The following is a 23,066-nucleotide window of genomic DNA, read 5'->3' on the forward strand; positions in this document are numbered from 1 at the left end:
GCTGGTGTGACTAGGGAGCACGGGCTGCTGTGTGTGTGTGTGTGTGTGTGTGTGTGTGTGTGTGTGTGTGTGTGTGTATTGCTGACCAAGGCCTTAATGACCAACGAAAGCTATAATTGTGTGAATCTTTTGGTTGTGCCTATCGTGACTCACGATCTCCGCTGTATGTGAGTATCAGCCTTCTTTCTAATATTGTTACATTCCATCCTGGATTTTCCATTGTTTAATTTTGTGGAAGGAATTTTCATTTTCTAAAATAGTAAGTATTTACGTAACAGAAAAGCCCGAAGATTGGGTATATATTTTTTTCCACAGAAATTTGGAGAGCTGTAAAAATCTAGAAGAAGATATGAATATTCTGATCCACGGATATTTGTAATAATGGTATGTCAAACTTTGTACGGAAACGTGTTCATTTCATTCTGACAGATTTTTCAAAAAAATAACACTCGTGCTCACCTTGTTGAAAAAAGAAGCATGAAATGTATGCCTGTAGCCATATAAAATTCCTTAACAACTGTGCTGAATTCAGTTTCATTGCCTTGAAAACTTTGGACTGTATAAAGTTTTTTTTTTTTTTTTCTTCAAGGTATTGCAGCTTCGCATACGTCCCCCCTTAATGGATTAATGCCATTGTGCCCGGCTATGAGTGCGAGGCATGAGGCAGAGAAAGACACCACACTGACAGTGCTCCAAAGTATTCTCTGTATCTCTCTGCACAGAATGCCTTCTTACGTGCACTTTTCCGTAGTCATTAGGTGGCAGGGAAGTCATCTGACGCACCTGAACATTTGCACTGCCGCCTCAGTTTGATGGGATTTCGAACGGTCGCGAACGTGTGGGGAACCCGGCAGGCGGCAACTTTTCTCGCGTGGAGAATATCGTGTGAGGTATCGAAAACTGATCTGCGACTGTTTTTCACTTTTACCATTATTACCTCAAATGTGATACTCCGGACTCAGAGCACTAGGGCCTCGACTCTTCTTGCAATTCCTGGTCTTTCACACAGTGAGATAACCGACAGTTTCGATCTTCATTACTCAGACTCTGACCCCTGTTATTCAGACTCCGGCCACACTGGAAGTATCTGTGCCACCTGACCGCTGCGTCCTACAGTGATGCACTGTAGCCCTACACTGCCACCAGCTTGGCACAGATTGTTGGAGCATTGTTTCCTTTTAAATGCAGAAATTGTTTTACCGCACAATACTCCACTTTGTCAGTGGGATACTCTACCAATGTGCTACAGTACTGTGGTGTGGGGCTTCAGTGAGTACTGGGACTGCAAATGTTTACCTTCAAACAGACAGAAAATTAATCACGGAACTTCATTTCTTCATGACAGTATTTTACTCCTTGTATATAAATATGTTTGCAACAAGTTTGGTATTTGACATAGTGCCTCACTATAGATTGCTAATAAAGGTACAAACATATGGAATAGGTTGTCAGATACGAGGGGGGACCCAAAAATAACCAGAATTTCTTTCTAGAAAGCATATACTTTATTGTTTTCAAATACAACCTTAATCTCCTTCGAAGTACTCTCCATTAGCATTAATACACTTGTCCAAACGTTCATTCCAGTGTTCGAAGCACCTTTTAAATTCGTCCTCTTTGATACCAGCTAGCACTTTCATGAAATTGCGTTTTACGTCTTCCACATCTGCAAAACGCTTCCCTCTCAAGTCTCTTTTCATCCTCGGGAATAGGAAGAAGTCCGAGGGTGCTAAATCCGGCGATTAGGGCACGTGGGTCAAGGTAGTCGTCTTCGTTGAGGCCAAAAACTGGCAAACGGTGAGAGCCGTGTGCGCGGGAGCGTTGTCGTGATGCAGGAACCACACTCCAGAATCCCACGAAGCCGGACGTTTTCGTGACAAACTTCTGCGAAGCCGTTTAATAACCTCCAAATAGAATTGTTGATTAACTGTATGGCTTTCAGGGACAAATTCAGAGTGTACGATCGCTTTGATGTCAAAAAAACACCTCAACATCGTTTTCACATTCGATTTCAACTGTCAAGCTTTTTTGGTCAAGGTGAGCCAGGTGACTTCCATTGTGATGACTGTTGTTTACTTTCTGGATCGTACCCATAGCACCGTGACTCATCACTTGTAATGATTTTGTTGAAAAAATGTGAATCATCTTTGAACGCGTCCTTCATTTCGAGACAGGCTCGAACGCGATGATCCCTTTGATTTCCAGTAAGAAGCTTCAGCACGAATTTGGCTGCCACTCTTCGCATCCCCAAATCGGTGGTCAAGATGCGCTGAATTGAGCTCCAGGACAACCCAGACAAAATCATATCAGCGCACACTCCGCTGCAGAGTGAAAATCTCATTCTGAACCCAGACAAAGTTCTCGAGTTGGTCGATTGTCCTGCGTCGATCTTCACTGATGAGATCACGGATTTTGTCGATGTTGTCTTTGCTTCGAGCAGTTGAAGGTCGACCGGTACGGGGCTGATCGTCAACCACCATTTCTCCCTTTTTAAACTGAGAAAACCATTCGTACACTAGCGTTTTACTAAGAGCACGGTCGTTGTAGGCTGTCTGAATCATCGCAACAGTTTCTGCTGCGTTCTTGCCGAGCAAGAAACAAAACTTCACTGCCGCACGTTGTTCGTAAGAATTAGCGATTTCCTCGTGTCGTGTCTGCACTGTAAGCACACTCAAAGAACTGCCGAAGAAACCACACTTCTCACTGGTGGGTGATGCTGCATGGCAGCTCCCACTACAACCACGTGGCGGCACAACCTGCTACTACAAGTACACGATGTGCAACATTACGATTCCGGTTACTTTTGGATCCCCTCTCGTATGTGAGTGGCTCGAAGACTTCTCAAGTAATACAACCCAGTGCAGTGTTCTTGACAGTTTATCAAGGATGAGGGTATCGTCAGAAGTCCCCTAGGCGAGGGTGTTACGACCGCTATTATTTTTTACACAAATGGCGGACAGGGTGGGCAGCAACCTGCGGTTGTGTGCTGATGGTGCTGTGGAGTACAGAAAAGTATCATTATTGAGTGACAGTAGGAGGGTACAAGATGACTTAGACAAAATGTATTGCTGGTATGGTGAATGGCTGTAAATGTAGAAAAATGTGTTAGTGTGGATTAGGAAAAACAAACCTGTAATGTTCAAGTACTGCATTAGTAGTGTGCTGCATCAACCAAATGTCTAGGTGTAAAGTAGCAAAGTGATACGAAACGGAATGAGCATGTGAGGATTGAAGTAGCGAAGGCAAATGGCTGACTTTCGTGTATTGGGAGAATTTTAGGGAAGTGTAGTTCATCTGTAAAAGAGACTACATATAGGAATCTAGTGTTACCCAGTCTTGAGTACTACTCGAGTGTTTGGGATCCGTACCAGGTTGGATGGAAGGAAGACACCAATGCAATTCCAGGGTGATTAATTACTGGTAGGTTCGAACAACACTCAGGTTTTATCGAGATGCTTTGGGAAGTCAAATGAGAATACCTGGATGAAAGGTGGCGTTCTGTTTAAGGAACAATGTTGAGGAAATTTAGAGGCCCAGCATTTGAAGCTGACTGCCGAACAACTCTACTGCCGGCCAACATACATTGTGCGTAAGGACCACAAAAATAAGATACGAGAAATTAGAGCTCATACAGAGGCATAGAGACAGTCATTTTTCCCTTGCCCGTCTACAAATTGATCAGGAAAGCAATTGGCTAGTAGTGGTACAGGGTACCCTCTGCCACACACAATGTTCAGTGGCTTGCGGAGTATGTATGTCGGTGAAGATGTAGATTATATCATAAACAAAAATATGATTCAGATATTTTTGCTCATCCCAAATCCATGACAACTGTTTCACTTATGTTTTTTATGTCTGTACTTTTGGCAACAGGAGGTCTTTGGGACAACAGTCATTTACTATAGTGGGACAGCTGTTGTGATGACTGTAGGCATTTCGTTTTCTCACAATTTCACCTAGGGGCTGCTGAAGGGATGTAAGGATCACTCTCCCCCCCCCCCCCCCCCTCCCCCACCTCCCCCCCACTCCTCCAACCTCTCTCTCTCTCTCTCTCTCTCTCTCTCTCTCTCTCTCTCTCTCTCTCTCTCTCTCTCTCTCTCTCTCTCTCTCTCTTTAAAATGCTTTATGTATTGTGTATGCGTGTTTTATAACATGTTGTGAATGACCCGAGTGAGGTGGGATGTTGGTTGGCTCACTGGACTCACATTTGGGAGGACAAAAGTTTGAGTCCACATTTGACTCTCCTGATTTATGTTTTCCATCATTTCCCTGAATCTCTCTGTGCAGATGCTAGGACAAGTCCTTTGAAAGGGCACGGGCCATTTCCTTTCCCATCCTTGCAACATTCAAAGATCATTCTCCATCTCTAATGACCTCGATGTCGATGGGGCGTTAAATGCTAATCTTCCTTCCTTCCATTGTGGTTCTGTAGAACAAAGTGTATATACAAATTAATATAATTTCATTTCACTTGCTACTTACTCTCTGAAGCAGGCAATGTATTGGTCAGCATTCTTTGGTAGATTTGTCAGTGCTACAAATTGTTACTGTGCCTTTCACACGGTCACAGGAGAAGACTCCGCCAGTGAAGAAATTGCCGACGGGGAGAGTGGCAAGGAGGGCGACCGGCGTGCCATTACCTACGAAATGGCCAAGAACAAGGGGCTGACACCGTACCGCAAGAAGGAGATGCGCAACCCCAGGGTGCGGCACCGCCGCAAGTACGAGAAGGCGCGCGTGCGCCGCAAGGGCCAGGTGAGCTGCCAGCCTACTGTAACGTCGGTGGCATTCGTTACGTCATATACAAAGGAAATTACGTATATATTTTATATATTTTTATTTTTTAATTTATCAGCATGACTTCTTCTCTCAAGGATATTGTCTTTTCTTATCACTTTTACTTATGTGCATAAGTAAATATGAAACGGGTTCTTGAAGGGCGTCAGTTATTCATGTACCAACTGTAGATTTTTAACGTGAAGACTAAAATATAGTTGCCGTTAACTGAATTGAAGATAAAACTTACCGAACTCATGGAATCTGTATAGTTTAAAAACAGGAACTTTAACGTAAATTAATTATCTGTTGCAATTTAAAAAGGTTCTTATAATGAAATCTCTCGAATTTACAGTTACTGTTAACACTGAAAAATAAATTAATACTTCGGCGTGTAATTCATTGGGAGATGAGCTTCTCGCAGTGCAAATTACTGAAAAAATACTTATTAAAAATAATTAGCCACTGCGAGCATTTGAGGTGACAACTATTACAAAGAAATTCATTTTGTAATAATAATAACAAATTTATTTTAGCAATAAATACGAATAACTTACATAAAATATGTGTAGCCGCTCAATGGCTGCCTTCCGTATAGCGAAACAAAACAGTGTGTGTACCACAAAATACGTCCTTCCTCCTCAGCCGTACAATCGCATCTCTTTTGATCCTTTTTTATTTTCATAGACATTAAATAAAGATGCTACTCTGTAATTATCGCTGCATATCAGTTGTTTCAAGAACATTAACTATATCTTTTACACTAATTATATTCATAAAATACTTCATTACAGTTTACAACTGATAAAAATGCCAATATTTATGTGACGTACCGTCACACTACATGCACTGTAGTTCTATTGGGTGAGTTATTTCGTTAGTGGGACTAGTCAAGCATAACTTGTTGTGGTCTCCAATCTGTAGACTGGTTTGATGCAACTCTCCACACTAACCTATCCTGTGCAACCTTCCAATTTTTATGCCCACCCCATCACGTACACACACTTACCTGCATTACCAAATTGACAATGCCTCGATTTGTGTCCTCTAAGCCGATCCCTCCTCATAGTTAGGGTGTGCCGTAGATTTCTTCTCAGTCAGTACCTCTTCTTTAGCTGCAGCTGAGTTAGCCCCTCTTCTGACTGTGATCTGGCATGTATTCCTTTGACAGAACACTGTTCCCAGTAGTTGTAAGGAACCCGTCTACAAGAAGTCTAGTAGAAGTGATCCTCAAAACTTCTGTCCAGTATCCTTGACATCAATTTGTTGTAGAATCTTAGAACATATTTTGAGCTCAAACATAAGGAGGTAACTTGAACAGAATGAGCTCCTCCATGCCAACCAGCACGCTTTCCAAAAACATCGATTGTGTGCAACCCAACTTGTACTTTTCTCACTTCTCTCACATGACGTACTGAAAATATTGGATCAAGGGAGCCAGATAGATGCGGTATTTCTTGGTTTCCAAAAAGCATTTGACTCAGCACCACACCTATGCTTATTGTCAAAAGTACAATCATGTGGGATATCGAGTGAAATTTGTGATTGGATTGAGGGCTTCGTGGTAGGGAGGAAACAGCACGTTATCTCGTATGGAGTGTCATTGTCAGATGTAGAAGTAACTTCGGGTATGCCCCAGAGAAGTGTGTTGGGACCCTTGCCATTCATGTTGTATATTAATGACCTTGCAGGCAATATTCATAGCAACAGGAGGCTCTTCGCAGATGATGCAGTTATCTATAGTGAAATACTATCTGCAAGAAGCTGCATAAATCATGATAAGATTTCAAAGTGTTTCAAAGACTGACAGCTTGCTTTAAATGTCCAGAAATGTAAAATTGTGCACTTCACAAAAAAAGTTCTATTACTATAAGTGAGTCAAAGTTGGAATCAGCCAACTCATACAAATACCTGTTTATAACACTTTGCAAGGATATGTAATGGGAATGATCACTTAATCTCAGTTGTGGGTAAAGCAGGTGGTAGCTTTCAGTGTATTGGTAAAATACTAGGGAAGTGCAATTAGTCTACAAAAAAGATTGCTTACAAATCACTTGTGCGACCCATTCTAGAATACAGGGCGAATCAAAAGTCCTTGGACACCTTAATAAGTTGGAAGATTAAAGGGAAAATTGAAATGCGATGATGGGAACATAGGTTTGATGTGGGGCCGCAGCTTTTGTAGTGAATTTCATTCATGGCTGCCATCTTGAAATCCGCCACTTTGGATTCAAGTCATTTTTTTGAAATGGAAAGGGGGTGTATGACACATCAAATAACACTCGCTTGAGCTCTGGAATTTAGTGGTGAAATTTGTTTTTGTCTATCTTGTAGGGTTTAGAGGTTATTAATGTTCAAAGTTGGGAAATCACCTTCATACCGACTGCTACAACACATGTTCTGCGTGTTGTACATCCCGTGCAATGCACAGCTGTAATCGCCGCAACTACTCTGCCTGCCCACGGAGGAGTGTGTCCCCTGCAATTTGGTCACAGGTGTGTAGTATGCGTTCCTCCAGGTGTCTCAAATCACGGGTGCTCTCAGCATACACTATCTGCTTATACGTCCCCATATATAAAAATCAAGTGGCGTTAAGTCAGGGGATCTGGGCGGCCACTCCACGGGACCACGCCGACCAATCCACTTCCCTGGCAGTTGTTCCTCCAACCATTCACGGACACTGATGCCATAGTGTGGAGGGGCTCCATCATGCTGAAAATAAGATGGAAAAATGCCGTCAGCGTTTAGTGTGGAAGGGAATGCAAGGTCCTGCAGCAGCATTAGATACTGTGGTGCAGTTAAGGTGTTGTAAATGAAAAATGGCCCAATGATGAGAGTGTCCCATATGCCACACCACACTATCACTGGACTATGTTCTCGAATTGAGGCAACCCAGTTCGGATTTGTGTCACTCCAGTATCCACAATTATGTCGATTAACCTCCCCATTGCCGGTTTACATTTATACACGGTGATTCAGCTTGCCCTACAGACATTTCATGCAATCCGTGCATGAGATTCTCACTTTCTCTCACTTGCCACACATGTACCGTTAGCCTTACAGAAAAAATGAACGGGAACTTTTTGTAGGAAATGTGATTTAGTTAAATTTTGTACTGTGATATGTTTTCGCTGAAAGTCATTGTTTTTGAGGTATGCAAAAAAATGTACAAAAGTGACCTTCAAATGCACTTCCATCCTCACACTCATCCCTCGCCTATCAGGATTTCTGGTATGTTGTTCATGGCACTCCCTCCTCCAACTGTACAAAAATGTTTGACTACACAAACTATTCCCAGTATTCGACCTTTTTTGGTCTCTGTCAGTCACGGTATTATGCCACCTGCATAGTCATCTGTTTCGTTAACATTATTAATTTAAACGCCCCTGTAAAGTGTGATGAAAGAAAAACAACCTGTGTAAATGTTACAGTAAAACTAGTTACATTGACAATTTGATCCAAACTTAACCCTTACAAGCACAGCAGTTCCATAGTCCGGAGACCAGAAAAATACAATGATGTAATAGTTTATTTCATGCTGTTAAAAGTCACAAAATTGTTACCTTAAGTTTACATAAGCATTAATTTTACAATTTGTCAGTTCTCGATCTAAGGCGGTGGCATAGTAAGTTCAGTCAGTGAAGACCAAAGTAGTCGAATGTGGGAAATAATTCGTGCAGTTGCAAGTTTTTGTACAGTGGTTGGAGAGAGCGCAGTGAATGACAACGAGAAATCCTGACGAATGTGAGCTGAGTGTAGGAGTGGAGATGCATTTGAAAGTCACTTTCGAACGGTTTTCTTGAATAACTTGAGAACTGCGGCCCGTAGAAGAAATATATCTCGGTACAAAATGTAACTACATCAAATTTCCTACAAAAAGATCCTGTCAATTTCTTCCTGTAGGACTAACAGAATGTGTGTAGTGAGTGAGAAAATATGAAAATCTCAACACATGTTTTTTGGAGGCCAGCTGTAACATCGTGGGTTGCAGAAAATGACATTGGTTGGGGCTGCTGAATCAACCTGTCCACACTTAACTTGGGGATCCATAATTTATTTTGCTGGCCAAATAGCAAAACTCTTCTACCACTTTTATTTAGTTTCTCATTCTGTAGTCCAATTCCTTCAGATTCACCTGATTTGATTTGAATAGACTGCATTACCCACATTTTACTGTTACTGGTGTTCACGTTGTAACCTCTTCTCAACATTGTACCCATTTCATTCAGTTGCTTTTCCATGCCCTTAGCCATCTGTGAAGGAATTGCAGTGTTGTCAGAAAACCTCAAAGTTTTTATTTCTTCACCCTGAACTAATTCATTTGTCAGATTTCTCCCCACTGGCTGGCTTGCCCATTATACAGATTGAATAATTTCAGAGATAGGCCACAACCCTGCCTCACTCCCTTCCCAAGTAGTGCAAATCAGTCACGTCCTTTGACTGTCATTACTTTCAACTGTGTAGCGACTTACGGTGTATAATATGTCTCAATTTCAGGTTCGCGAACCGAGGAAGGAAGTGAAGAAATACGGTGGAGAAGTCTCGGGAATCAAGATAGGTGTGACCAAGAGCATCAAGCTGAAAGTGTGATCTGTGTTTGTATGCTGCTCTGTGGCTGTATTATAAGAGCAATAAAATGTGTTGGAACTCACCTGACCTTTTGTGCCTATACGCTGTTCGCTTTTGGTTTTATTACTTCACATGCTGTGTGAAAACAAACAGTAGTTCATTTCGTTCTACCATAGGTTGATTTGAATTCGATTACACTAGTTAAAAAATTTAAACTTTTTTTTCTGCATATGGTTTGTAAATGAGTGGATTTACCTAATTTTGGGGTGCTGAATACATTGGTAAAATCAGTTTTTCTGTAAGATGACACATTTCCTAGATACACAGCAGAATAATGGTAATAGCAAAAGTTGACACAATTAATTCAAACAAAAAATACACATTCAGAATGCTTGAAATCAATACTATTTTGTGTGTGTATATGGGCATGATGTCAATAAAGGTCCAAATTAGTTCAGAAGATATTTTCACCTTTAATCGCCCTTGTTTTTTGAAAAATGCGATGACATAGCTCTTCTTTAGTTTTCTGTTTCATCACCCTCCCTAACAAGACCCCAGCGGTAGTCACCCATCATCGAAGGGTTCCAATGGCCTCGGTAACGGTGTTCCATGGTAAGAATGTCTTGGTGAAAGCGTTCACCATGCTCATTGCTTATGGCTCCCAAATTTTCCAGGAAGAAATCAAGGTGAGAATGTAAAAAGTGAATTTTGAGTGATATTCTACACCCCATGTTCTTATAGTTGTCCAACAGATCATTCACAATGGTAACATAGTTTTTGTCTTTTCTGTTACCCAAAAAGCCCTTCACAATTGCTTTAAAAGAATACCAAGCAGTTAATGGGATATCTGTGAGTTTGGTATCAAAGGTTGGATCTTTAAGCAATTTTCTTATTTGTGGTCCAACAAATATACCTCTTTCAGCTTTGCCTCACTTAATTTGAGAAACTTTTCTTTTAAGTGATTGAAGGCCTCATCTTCTTTATCCACAGCTTTTACAAAGTTCTTGATAAGGCCCAACTTGATATGAAGGGGAGGCAAAATGATTTTATCGGGCTCAACCAATGGAGTATTGTTCACATTTACATTTCTAGGAACATATGACTTCTTTCTAGGCCATTCCTTGACTGTATAGTGGTTCTCGGTGTCACGGCTGTCCCCAAGGCACAAAAAGCAGCAGTATTTTGTGAGTCCAGCCTGTAAACCTATAAGGAGTGCAACAACTTTTAAATCACAGGAAAGCTGCCATTCATGATCCTTATATTTGATTGCCTCTGGCAGCAAAGCCATGGTTTCATAAGTTTCTTTCATGTCTACTGCATAAGCCAAAGATACAGATGGAAATGCATTGCCATTATGCAGTAGTTCTGCTTTCAAGCTGGTTTTACTGGAGTCAATAAGTAGTCGCCACTACCATGGATTATGTCGTACACCTAGCTGCATCATCAGACGATTGACATCTCTACATACACACACTGAATTCTGCACTAACTTAACTTTTGCTTCTTGATAGGGCACCATGAAGAAGGGTGATTGTATTGCAGTGAAACTTGGAGGAAATATTTTTAAGGACATGTAGAAGAGAAATAACAAATGAGCTATTGAAAGAACACATTTTAATTTCCACACGAGAGTGGTAGCATTCGTTAATTGCGTACCATGTTTACTTTCTAGGGTACAAACATTGCTCAGTGTGATGACCATCTGCATCTGTGATGGCCTGGAATCACACTAGAGATACCATTTCCCAGTTGTTTACAACCAATATTGCATGTGAAAAATTTGCTTTTCTTGTAATTATACAGTGTGCATATTAATTGAAACCATTAACTTTTTCTATTTGCATGTTCATGTTACTTAACAATGATGTTGCTATTGACCAATTACATCACGTACCCTATGCTCTGAATACCTGCTGTCATTGGCTTGTCATATCACGTGATATGAGCTATCACCGGCTGATGAAAGTGCGCCACAATCTCGATTTAAGTGTTTCAGAAACTTAGTGGAATTTGTGTTTATACTTGTGTAATACGACAATATACAATATAAATGTTACCACACTTCAAAGATTTTTCCAAAACACCTTTTTTTTGCTGTGTTTTGTTTCCTCAAATGCTGGGAAGTTCCATGCCAATGTATAAGATCTTCACCATTGAACAGATTGATAAATTTTATAGCTCCGAGGGAAAGTATATTTTCACTTGACACAGAAAAAAAAGTACTTTCACCGGGAAAAAAATGTATTTTTACCCAAGAAAAAGTGTATTTTTACTGAAGAAAAAGTGTATTTTCAACTGGGAAAGCTGGAGAAACCTGGGATTTTTCCTTTCCTTGTTTGCATATAACCTTGAAGTCGGGAAGTTTTAGTGGTACTGACGTGATTTTTGTAGTCTCTCCTCGGCAGCACAAACTTCCGGTCAGCTCAGAACTGAAAGTCTGAATGAGTGTAGGATGATGTACGCTCGGTGAAGTACATAACACCGTAAACTGAATTGCACTAACACACACATTTAGTCCTTGTGAAGTTCAGTTATTGGCTACGATGATCAGTTTATCCACTATGAAAACCACCATTTAAAACTTGGTTTCAGAAAAAGCACAGTTTAAACAGCGTTTGAAAGACTTTTTGGTAGGCAGCTCCTACTCTATAGATGAATATCTTAACAGGGATTGTTAAACCAGCTTAAGTAAAAATGTCTGTAGGATTTCAGTTTTGACAGCACTTAGTCACAACAGTCAAGATTAGATATTTATTGTATATAAATATATTAAAAGTTCATTAGTATGTTTCATTCTGACATAGCAGTTCCAGTTTACTGTAGTGCACTCACATATCCTGACAATCTTCTGACAAATGATCAGGGAAGTGAGTATTATATTCAGATGTTTTGTATTTGTTATGTTATACTTTCTGACATGTTCCACACCCATGAAAATCCTCTCATTGTTTGGTCTGTGGAACAAAAACTGAATCTAATCTAATGTACCAGCACATATAACCAGATTGGTATTTGCATTTATCCATAGAAATTTATCAGACAAAAACATACTGTGGTGGTTCATTTAAGTCAGTCCATAATGAGAACTGTGATGTTGAACACTATATCACTCCAATGACAGTGACATCACGTACAGAACACGCATAGTAGTAGTCATAGTCAACACTACGAACATGCCTGACATAGGTCTTACTTGTACGCTATCAAACCACAAACTGCCAGTTCTGGGTGAGGTATGACTACTTGTAGATGGATGTGAAAACAAACTGTTATTTCGTGAACTACATCACGCTTTGAAAATTGGCTAGGCTGGATTTTACTGTTATATTTGAACTACCAGAAATAATGAGGTTTTGGTGAACAGATAATGTTGCTGGTCAGAAATTGAGAAAAATACGTTGACAATATTATCCTCCCACAATGTAGATCCCCATTGTTACATGTTGTTGTTGTTGTTGTTGTTGTTGTTGTTGTGCTCCTGAGTCCAAAGACTGGTTTGATGTAGCTCTGCAAGCTGCCCTATCCTGTGCAAGCTTCTTCATCTCCAAATAACTACTGCAACTTACATCCTCCTGAATCTGCTTACTGTATTCATCTCTTGATCTTCCTTTACAATTTTTACCCTCTCATGCATTCTTCCAATACTGGATTGGTGATCACTTGATGTCTCAGAATGTGTCTTATCAACCGCTCCTCCTTCCAGTCAGGTAGTACCACAAATCTCTTTTCTCCCCAGTTGTATTCCGTACCTCCTCATTAGTTGCATTATCTACCTGTGTAATCTTCAGCATTCTCCTGTAGCACCATATTTCAAAAGCTTCTATTCTCATCTTGTATAAACTGTTACTGCCCATGTTTCATTTCCATACATGGCTACATTCCAGACAAATACCTTCATAAAGAACTTCCTTACACTCAAGTCTATATTCCAAGTTAACAGATTTCCCTTATTCAGTAACTCTTTTTCTTCCCATTGCCAATATGCATTTTATAGCCTCCCCGCTTCGGCCATAATTAGCTATTTTGCTGACCAAACAGAAAAACTAATCTACTACTTTAAGTGTTTAGTTTTTTGCTAATGTGATTCCCTCATCATCGCCTGACTTAATTTGACTATACTCCATTATTCTATTTTGCTTTTGTTGGTATTCATCTTATATCCACCTTTTAAGACACTGTCCATTTTGTTCAACTGCTGTTCCAAGTCCTTTGCTGTCTCTGACAGAATTACAATGTCATCGGCAAACCTCAAAGTTATTATTTCTTCTTCCCAGACTTTGATTTCTACTCCATATTTTTCTTTTATTTTCTTTGCTGCTTGCTCAACATACAGATTGAATAACGAGGATAGGCTACAACCCTGTCTCGTTACCTTCTCAATCATTGCTTCCTTTTCGTGCCCCTCGACTCTTATAGCTGTTGTACCTATTATTTAACTCCTTGTATTTTACTCGTGTTACTTTCAGAATTTCAAAGAGGGTATTCCAGTCAACATTATCAAAAGTTTTCTCTAAGCCTACTAAAGCTATAAATGTAGGTTTGCCTTTCCTTAATGTACATTCTAGGATAAGTTGTAGGCTGAGTACTGCCTCACATGTGCCCATGTTTCTTAGGAATCCAAACTGATCTTCCCCGATGTTGGCTTCTACCAGTTTACTGTTTACACGTATGAGTGTCATATCAAATTATGGGAAACTACATGAAATTATTAATTAATGAATTAATTAATCAATGTGGTTGTCATTACATTTAGAGAAATTAAATTGACAATGGTATTAATCAAAGTATGGAATCTAACAATAGTTATGATAAGATCTACCATGGAAAATGGTAATACTCTGGAGCTATAAAGCTAGTTATTTTCAGATGATTCAAAGTACTTTTCAGGGAAATGGGGCTGCCAGACTTTTTGGTGGTTGTGGCTCACATTTCTCATATACTGATTTGCTCATAGGGTCTTGTATCACACTGGCATCAATCTATACTGCTATATAGCAGTGGCAGGGGAGCACACACACAAAAGGATTTAACTTTTACAAGCTTTTGGAGCCAGTGGCTCCTTCTTCTGGTAGAAGAGTTGAAGGGGAAGGAAGAGGTGTGAAGGAAAACATCTGGAGAGGTTTAGGGAAAGTGGTATAATTCAGAAACGTCACCCAGAACCGCAGGTCAGGGGAGACTTACTGGACAGGATGAGAAGGGATATTATCAATAATTGATTATTTTCAATCCGTATTACTGCATAAAGACTAATTGTCATTTAATGTTGTTACCAAAAATGTCAAAAAGTTCTTTACCAATTTATTTCAAATTTTTGCACGATACACTGACAAACATTCAGACTGATACAGGGTACATGTTTACTTCAGATTTTTGCAGAATACTCTAATAAACATTTGGAGAGACACTGCTCTACACGCGCACGGCCCCCCCCCCCCCCCCAACCCCGCCCCCCCCCCCCTGCACACACACACAGTGTTTTATTTGCCATTAGGGACCATATGTGCCATAACTATATTTCTTTTGATATTATCTACCTTCTGTATTAATTTGAACGAAGTTTTGGGACACGCTGTATAGATGGAAATACACATTTACTAATTACTAGTAACCTGTGTTAGAGCCACTATTATGATTATAGACCATCCTATACTAATTAGACTACACTAAGGTGACAAAACTCGTGGGATAGCAATATGAACATGTACAGATGGTGGTAGTGTCGTGTACACAAGATATAAAAGGGCAGTGTGTTTGTGGAGCTGTCATTTGTAGTCAGGTGATTCATGTGAAAAGGTTTCTAATGTGCTTAGGGCTGTATGATAACAGACTTTGAATGTGGATTTGTAGTGGGAGCTACACGCATGGGTCATTCCATTTTGGAACCATTAGGGAATTCAATATTCTGAGATCCACAGTGTCAAGAGTGTGCTGAGAATACCACATTTTAGACATTGCCTCTCGCCGTGGACAATGCAGTGTACGACGCCCTAAACTTAACGACTGAGAGCAGTAGCTTTTGCGTAGAGCTGTCAGTGCCAACAGATGAGCAACGCTGCGTGAAATAACCACAGAAATCGATGTGGAACGTACAGTGAGCATATCTGTTAGGACAGTGTGGTGAAATTTTGCAGTAATGGCCTACGGCAGCAGACGACCGGCGCGAGTGCCTTTGCTAGCAGGACAACATTGCCTGCAGTGTCTCGCCTGGGCTCGTGACAAAATTGGTTGGCCCCAAGATGACTGGAGATCTGTGGCCTGGCCATGAGAGTCCTATTTCAGTTGGTGTGAGCTGATGGTAGGGTTTGATTGTGGCACAGACCCCACAAAGCTGTGCACCCAATTTGTCAACACACTTTGCAAGCTGGCAGTGGCTCCATAGTGGTGTAGGTTTTGGTTACATGGAATGGACTGTGTCCTCTGGCCCAACTATACTGATCATTGATTGGAAATGGTTATGTTCAGCTACTTAGGGACCATTTGCAGCCATTCACGGACTTCATGATTTTCGCCATGTCACCAAGCCACAATTGTTTGCAGCCGGTTTCAAGAACATTCTGGACAATTCGAGCAAATGATTTGGACACACAGATTGCCTGACACTAATCCCATCCAACATTTACTGGGCACAATCGAGAGGTCATTTTGTGCACAAAACCGTGGACTGGCAAGACTTTCGCAATCGTGGATGACTATAGAGGCAGCATTACTCATTATTTCTGCAGGGGATTTCCGACGACGTGTTGAGTCCACGACTTGTCGAGCTGCTGCACTGTGCCGGGCAAGAGGAGATGTGACACGATATTACGAAGTAACCCGTGCCTTTTATCACCTCAGTGTAACTGAGATCCCGCGTAATCTTTCACGGTACAAGAAGCATTCTTTCTGGAGCACTTTTCTCAGTCTGTCTCTAAATTCAGTCTGAGTTGCCTTTAGACTGTCAGGTTGGTCTATAGATTGCTTGATACTCCGTGGTATACGGAGTGAGTAAGACCTTTCTCGGTGGTGTCCAGGTAGCTTGTTAATGGACTCCACTTAAACGTACTTACCTCAGCACTGCTGGAGTCCTGCATCAGCTACCTGCTTGTAGTTTTCAAAAAGCATGAGCACACAGTACCCATTCTCTGTAACACAGTTACAAAAGGGAGAAACACTTACCCTATTTTAGGAAAGATTTCAATTAATAGACCTGTCAGAAAAAAATAACTTTTAACAGAAAACCATTTTTTAAAAGTGTGGTGGCTTCTCAAAACAATATTAAGCACAAAGTACCTAATTTGCCTCGCACCAAACTGGAGAGAGCGAAATCTAAGTCCTGCCAGGCGTGTCTTAAAGGTCACTTTGTGACATAGCAAGGTGGGCTCTTCCCACCTATGTTCTTTCTGCTTCTATAAATAATCAAATTTTCCCCTAATTTTCAATACATTTGTCCACTCGCATGTAAAAATCTCAAGATCTTATTGATGCTCTATTTCACTTGAATTTACTGTTCAGGTTATTATTTGCTCCTCCTTTTACACAGATCTGATTAGTTTTGATTAGGGCACTCACAATTAGAAAATATAATTAACTAGTGAACCCGGCAATTCTTCACAATTGCTAAATATGTATAGGAATGGGTATACATCCTGATCCCTTTCTGCCCCTCTCCTTGTCCATCACCTCCTCCTGCTTCGTTCTCTCCATCTTCTCCTCCCACCTCTGTCTATTGGTCTCCACATTCCCCTTCTGAATGTCCATTTTCTCCCCCCTTTCTGTCCATCTACTCTTCCCTCCTCTCTGATCTTGAACCTCGTTTATTGTTATTGCCGACGGATCCTCGATTCGTAATTTAAGTTGCTTAAAAAGGAATGGATAAATTGGCTGCGACCATTGCTATATGGGGTATAAGAGGTCTCTCCTGTTACTGGATCTGTGAGGATTGTAATTTCATTGACATTATTGTGCATAGTTTTAGTCTGCAAATGGGTAGGATTATAAAGTTTTGGACAAGTCAGACTCTGTAATAGTATTCTTACATTAGCCGACAAGCCATAAATATGACTTTCCTGTTTTCTGTGAAAACCGACTGCGGGGAAGAAAGCAAACTAGCACATAGTTGTGTAAACAGTTTTTGTTTGAAATTATACGAGGTGTAAATTGTATAACCTGCCAAAATTACACTGATGGTACATCTCGATGTACTGCACAAAAAAGTCTAGTGAAATATCGTAGTATCGTGTTCTTTCTTGACAGATATTTGTAGGATTGATGGTGGAGACATTTCTGTTTACACTGTCAACTGACGGCACACGACCTCGCTTGTGTAGTACCGATATTGACCCGGTAGTCAGAGAAAGCTAACGGACAAACCAGAGTGATGTAAACATCGGACATACGCGACCATGGAGGTAAAAATATTCTACCTCCATGTATACGACGATGTGGCACAGCTGTCAGGTACTAACGTAACGAGAAATGTAAACAGTCATGATTTAGGTACAACCAGACGTTTCCTCTTTTACATTACCACAACGAAGATCTTGGTAGTAAAGACAAGCTAACACCAAATAAAATGTTTTTCCCGTAGTACAAAAACAACCAATTACCAAATAATTCTTTGTGTATTAATTACAATAATCTGTCCCCTCTTTTTACCACAATACCGTAACGAAAATTAAATTCAGATTATTTACCATTTGTACAACAGCCATGTAACGAAAATGAAACGCTATGGTATTGACACATTGAAAATCTTCTGTGTAAGTTCATCCACATTATTTACTTGGTGAGCATCTTATGCCCCCAAAAGTAAAAAATCCAGCAGATGTAAGTCAGGACTGCATGCTGGCCATCGACTTTGTCCAAAATGTCCTGTCCATTGTCCTTTCAAAAAATCTTCATACTCTTTGTCTAGTATGGGATGGAGCACCATTGTGGAGGAACCACGTGTTATGACGTACAGCTAATGGAATACCTTGGATAAAGTTGGTAGCAATGTTTCCTCAAGAAAGGTTCGGTAATTGTTACCAGCCAGTCATGCAGATAAAACATAAAGCTGAAAAATATAATCATTTGATTATACCCACCGCTACATTTACAGAGCCACTACTTGCTGCAGATTGTGTATGCTCCATACATGCAGAATATCGAAATTAGTTACTCCATCACGAGTGAAGCATGCTTCATCTGTGACGAGTAGTTTATTTACAGAATCACAAAGCACATTTTGTAACGAACACCACTCTGGGAATTCCCATCACAGAGGTAAATCTTTCTCTGACAACACTTGTATGCGTTGAGTGTGGTAAGCCCACAGACGCTTCTCGTTCAAAGTGCGATCAACGACAGAGTGTGATACACCCACTTGGTGGGTGATTCTCGCAGTACTCTGAGTAGGAGTATTTTGGATGCAGTCCAGAACTTGTTCCTCAGCTTCCAATGTATGTTCTTTGTGTTGTGGGCCCCTGCCTACTGCATGGGGCATTAAAGATCCAGTATCTCTCAAACAAAGTAAATCAAATACGTACTTGTAAGCTGTATTCTGATATGATTTATTTACCAAATATCTCACAAAACAAGCGTCAAACGAAAAAACTACAAAGAACGAAACTTGTCTAGCTTGAAGGGGCAAACCAGACGGTGCTATGGTTGGCCCACTAGATGGCGCTGCCATAGGTCAAACGGATATCAACTGCGTTTATTTTAAAATAGGAACCCCCATTTTTTATTACATATTCGTGTACTACGTAAAGAAATATGAATGTTTTAGTTGGACCACTTTTTTCACTTTCTGATATATGGCGCTGTAATAGTCACAAACATATGGCTCACAATTTTAGACGAGCAGTTGGTAACAGGTAGGTTTTTTGAATTAAAATACAAACGTGGGTACGTTTAAACATTTTATTTCGGTTGTTCCAGTGTGATACGTCTACCTTTGTGAACTTACCATTTCTGAGAACGCATGCTGTTACAGCGTGATACCTGTAAATATCACATTTATCCAATAAATGTTAAATTTATTTCCATCAACCTCAATGCATTTCACAATATGTGTAACGACATTCCTCTCAACAGCGAGTAGTTCGCCTTCCGTAATGTTCGCACGTGCATTGACAATGCACTGACACATGTTGTCAGGCGTTGTCGGTGGATCACGATAGCAAACATCCTTCAACTTTCCCCACAGAAAGAAATCCGGGGACGTCAGATCTGAACGACCAATCCACCTGTCATGAAATATGCTATTCAGTACCGCTTCAACCGCACACGAGCTATGTGCCGGACATCCATCATGTTGGAAATATATCGCCATTCTGTCATGCAGTGAAACATCTTGTAGTAACATCGGTAGAACATTACGTAGGAAATCAGCATACATTGCAACATTTAGATTGCCATCGATAAAATGGGGGCCAATTATCCTTCCTCCCATAATGCCGCACCGTAGATTAACCCGCCAAGGTCACTGATGTTCCACCAGTTGCAGCCATTGTGGATTTTCCGTTGGCCAATAGTGCACATTATGCCGGTTTACGTTACCACTGGTGGTGAATGATGCTTCGTCGCTGAATAGAACGCGTGCAAAAAATCTGTCATCGTCCCGTAATTTCTCTTGTGCCCAGTGGCAGAACTGTACACGACGTTCAAAGTCATTGCCATGCAATTCGTGGTGCATAGAAATATGGTATGGGTGCAATCGATGTTGATGTAGCATTCTCAACACCGACGTTTTTGAGATTCCCGAATCTCGCGCAGTTTGTCCGCTACTGATGTGCGGATTAGCCGCAATAGCAGCTAAAACACCTACTTGGGCATCATCATTTGTTGCAGGTCGTGGTTGACGTTTTACATGTGGCTGAACACTTCCTGTTTCCTTCACTAACGTAACTATCTGGTGAACGGTCCAGACACTTGTATGATGTCATCCAGGATACCGAGCAGCATACATAGCACACGCCCGTTGGGCATTTTGATTACAATAACCATACATGAACATGATATCAACCTTTTTTGCAGTTAGTAAACGGTCCATTTTAACACGGGTAATGTATAATGAAGCAAATCCGTCCGCACTGGCGGAATGTTACGTGATACCAAGTACTTGTACGTTTGTGACTATTACAGTGCCATCTATCACAAAGCGAAAAAAGTGGTCCAACTAAAACATTCATATTTCTTTAAGTACTACACGAATGTGTAATAACAAATGGGGTTTCCTATCTAAAAAAAAAAAAAACGCAGTTGATATCAGTTTGACCTATGGCAGCGCCATCTAGTGAACCAACCAAAGCGCCATCTGGTGTCCCCCTTCATGCTAGATGGGTTTCGTTCTTTGTAGTTTTTTCGTTTGATGCTTATTTTGTGAGATATTTGGCCCGGTCACGATCAATAGACCACCCTGTGTGTTTGTGTGTGTGTGTGTTTTAATTTAAGAATACCATTTTCAAACAGATTACGCTGTCATCTTCAAGTTTTAAAATCTTTTGTTGTAAAACATGTTCATTTTATGCTGTCCACTTGACATCTTGTGCATGAGGGCAGCATAAAATGAACGTTTTACAACAAAAGTATACTAAAATCGAAGGATATAAGAAGAGACAATCCTTTTTGCGTACAAAATTAAATGTTAAAAGGTAAAGATAACTATTGTACTTTGTTGTGAATCAATTGCAAAAGAATTGAGGAAAGTAGAGAATTATGATGACACGAACCTCTGGTGAACAGCAACAAATGTTGATCGTGGAAAAAGTCTCCGTTGTGGGAAGCATTCTCGATAAATTTGTACAGCTGTCCTCACAACATATTTTGCCAAGCCACAAATTAAATGCATGTCACATTGTTCAGCGACAGTAACTCTCCCTCCCATCCCAACATGTGACATAGTTGCACTAATGTCTGCTCAGGTAACTCAGTGACTGTCGATGGTCGGTTTATTACAACAATTCAACCACACAGGCCGTAGTTGCCTATGTTTGTGACTCACACTCTCAATGTCAATACGCGTAGTGGCAAATAACACGAACCCATGGCCATGCGGTTCTAGGCGCTCCAGTCCGGAGCCACGCTGCTGCTGTGGTCGCAGGTTCGAATCCTGCCTTGGGCATGGATGTGTGTGATGTCCTTAGGTTAGTTAGGTTTAAGTAGTTCTAAATTCTAGGGGACTGATGACCACAGCAGTTGAGTCCCATAGTGCTCAGAGCCATTTGAACCATTGCTTGCAGAAGTGTACCTGCGTTGGGGCAGGGGACGGAGCAGGTACCCCATAGTGTTTTGATCCTGTTTAATGACTTCTCTCAGTGTACTGTGCATAATTGTTTACATGTATCGTGTCTAATCTGGGTGACTGTCCAGTGTGTACTAGTTCAAAAACATTGTCTCGAGATGAACTGTTTTTTTTTTTTTTTTTTTTTTTTGGGACAGCTTACACTGTTTACACCCCATATATAAGAAGAAAGAATATATATGAGAGAAACAGTTTGTCATATAGTTTAAATGCCCCACTATTGTACACTACTGGCCATTAAAATTGCCACACCACGAAGATGACGTACTACAGACGCGAAATTTAACCGACAGGAAGAAGATGCTGTGATATGGAAATGATTAGCTTTTCAGAGCATTCACACAAGATTGGTGCCGGTGGCAACACCTACAACGTGCTGACATGAGGAAAGTTTCCACCCGATTTCTCATACACAAACAGCAGTTGACCGTCGTTGCCTGGTGAAACATTGTTGTGATGCCTCGTGTAAGCAGGAGAAATGCTTACCATCACGTTTCCGACTTTGATAAAGGTCGGATTGTAGCCTATCGCGATTGCGGTTTATCGTATCGCGACATTGCTGCTCGCGTTGGTCGAGATCCAATGACTGTTAGCAGAAAATGGAATCGGTGGGTTCAGGAGGGTAATACAGAACGCCGTGCTGGCTCCCAACGGCCTCGTATCACTAGCAGTCGAGATGACAGGCACCTTATCCGCATGGCTGTAAAGGATTGTGCAGCCACGTCTCAATCCCTGAGTCAACAGATGGGGACTTTTGCAAGACAACAACCATCTGCACGAACAGTTCGACAACGTTTGCAGCAGCACGGACTATCAGCTCGGAGGCTGTGGCTGCGTTTACCCTCGACGCTGCATCACAGTCAGGAGCGCCTGCGATGGTGTACTCGACGACGAACATGGGTGCACGAATGGCAAAACGTCATTTTTTCGGATGAATCCAGGTTCTGTTTACAGCATCCTGATGGTTGCATCCGTGTTTGGCAACATCGCGGTGAACGGACATTGGAAGCGTGTATTCGTCATCGCCATACTGGCGACCACCCGGCGTGATGGTATGGGGTGCCATCGGTTACACGTCTTGGTCACCTCTTGTTCGCATTGACGGCACTTTGAACAGTGGACATTACATTTCAGATGTGTTACGACCCGTGGCTCTACCCTTCATTCGATTCCTGCGAAACCCTACATTTCAGCAGGATAATGCACGACCGCATGTTGGAGGTCCTCTATGGGCCTCTCTGGATACAGAATATGTTTGACTGCTGCCCTGGCCAGCACATTTTCCAGATCTCTCACCAATTGAAAACGTCTGGTCAATGGTGGCCGAGCAACTGGCTCGTCACATTACGCCAGTCACTACTCTTGATGAACTGTGATATCGTGTTGAAGCTGCAAGGGCAGCTGTACCTGTACACGCCATCCGAGCTCTTGTTTGACTCAATGCCCAGGTGTATCA

At 41.2% G+C, this 23,066-nt stretch overlaps 2 protein-coding genes across 2 annotated transcripts in view; one reads left to right on the forward strand and one right to left on the reverse strand.

Annotated features, from left to right (window-relative positions):
* Nucleotides 1–9,427, forward strand: part of LOC126427096 (something about silencing protein 10) — a 197,419-nt gene extending 187,992 nt beyond the window's left edge. The window contains exons 9-10 of the mRNA XM_050089299.1: nucleotides 4,571–4,755; nucleotides 9,274–9,427. Of these exons, the coding sequence (XP_049945256.1) occupies nucleotides 4,571–4,755; nucleotides 9,274–9,366 (278 nt within the window). The 3' untranslated portion in view covers nucleotides 9,367–9,427. The remainder of the gene's footprint in view (nucleotides 1–4,570; nucleotides 4,756–9,273) is intronic.
* Nucleotides 1–23,066, reverse strand: part of LOC126427094 (zinc finger protein ZFP2-like) — a 718,966-nt gene that overhangs the window by 157,235 nt on the left and 538,665 nt on the right. The window lies entirely within an intron of this gene.

Source organism: Schistocerca serialis, chromosome 11 (assembly GCF_023864345.2).
Source record: "Schistocerca serialis cubense isolate TAMUIC-IGC-003099 chromosome 11, iqSchSeri2.2, whole genome shotgun sequence".
NCBI classification, from domain to species: domain Eukaryota; kingdom Metazoa; phylum Arthropoda; class Insecta; order Orthoptera; family Acrididae; genus Schistocerca; species Schistocerca serialis.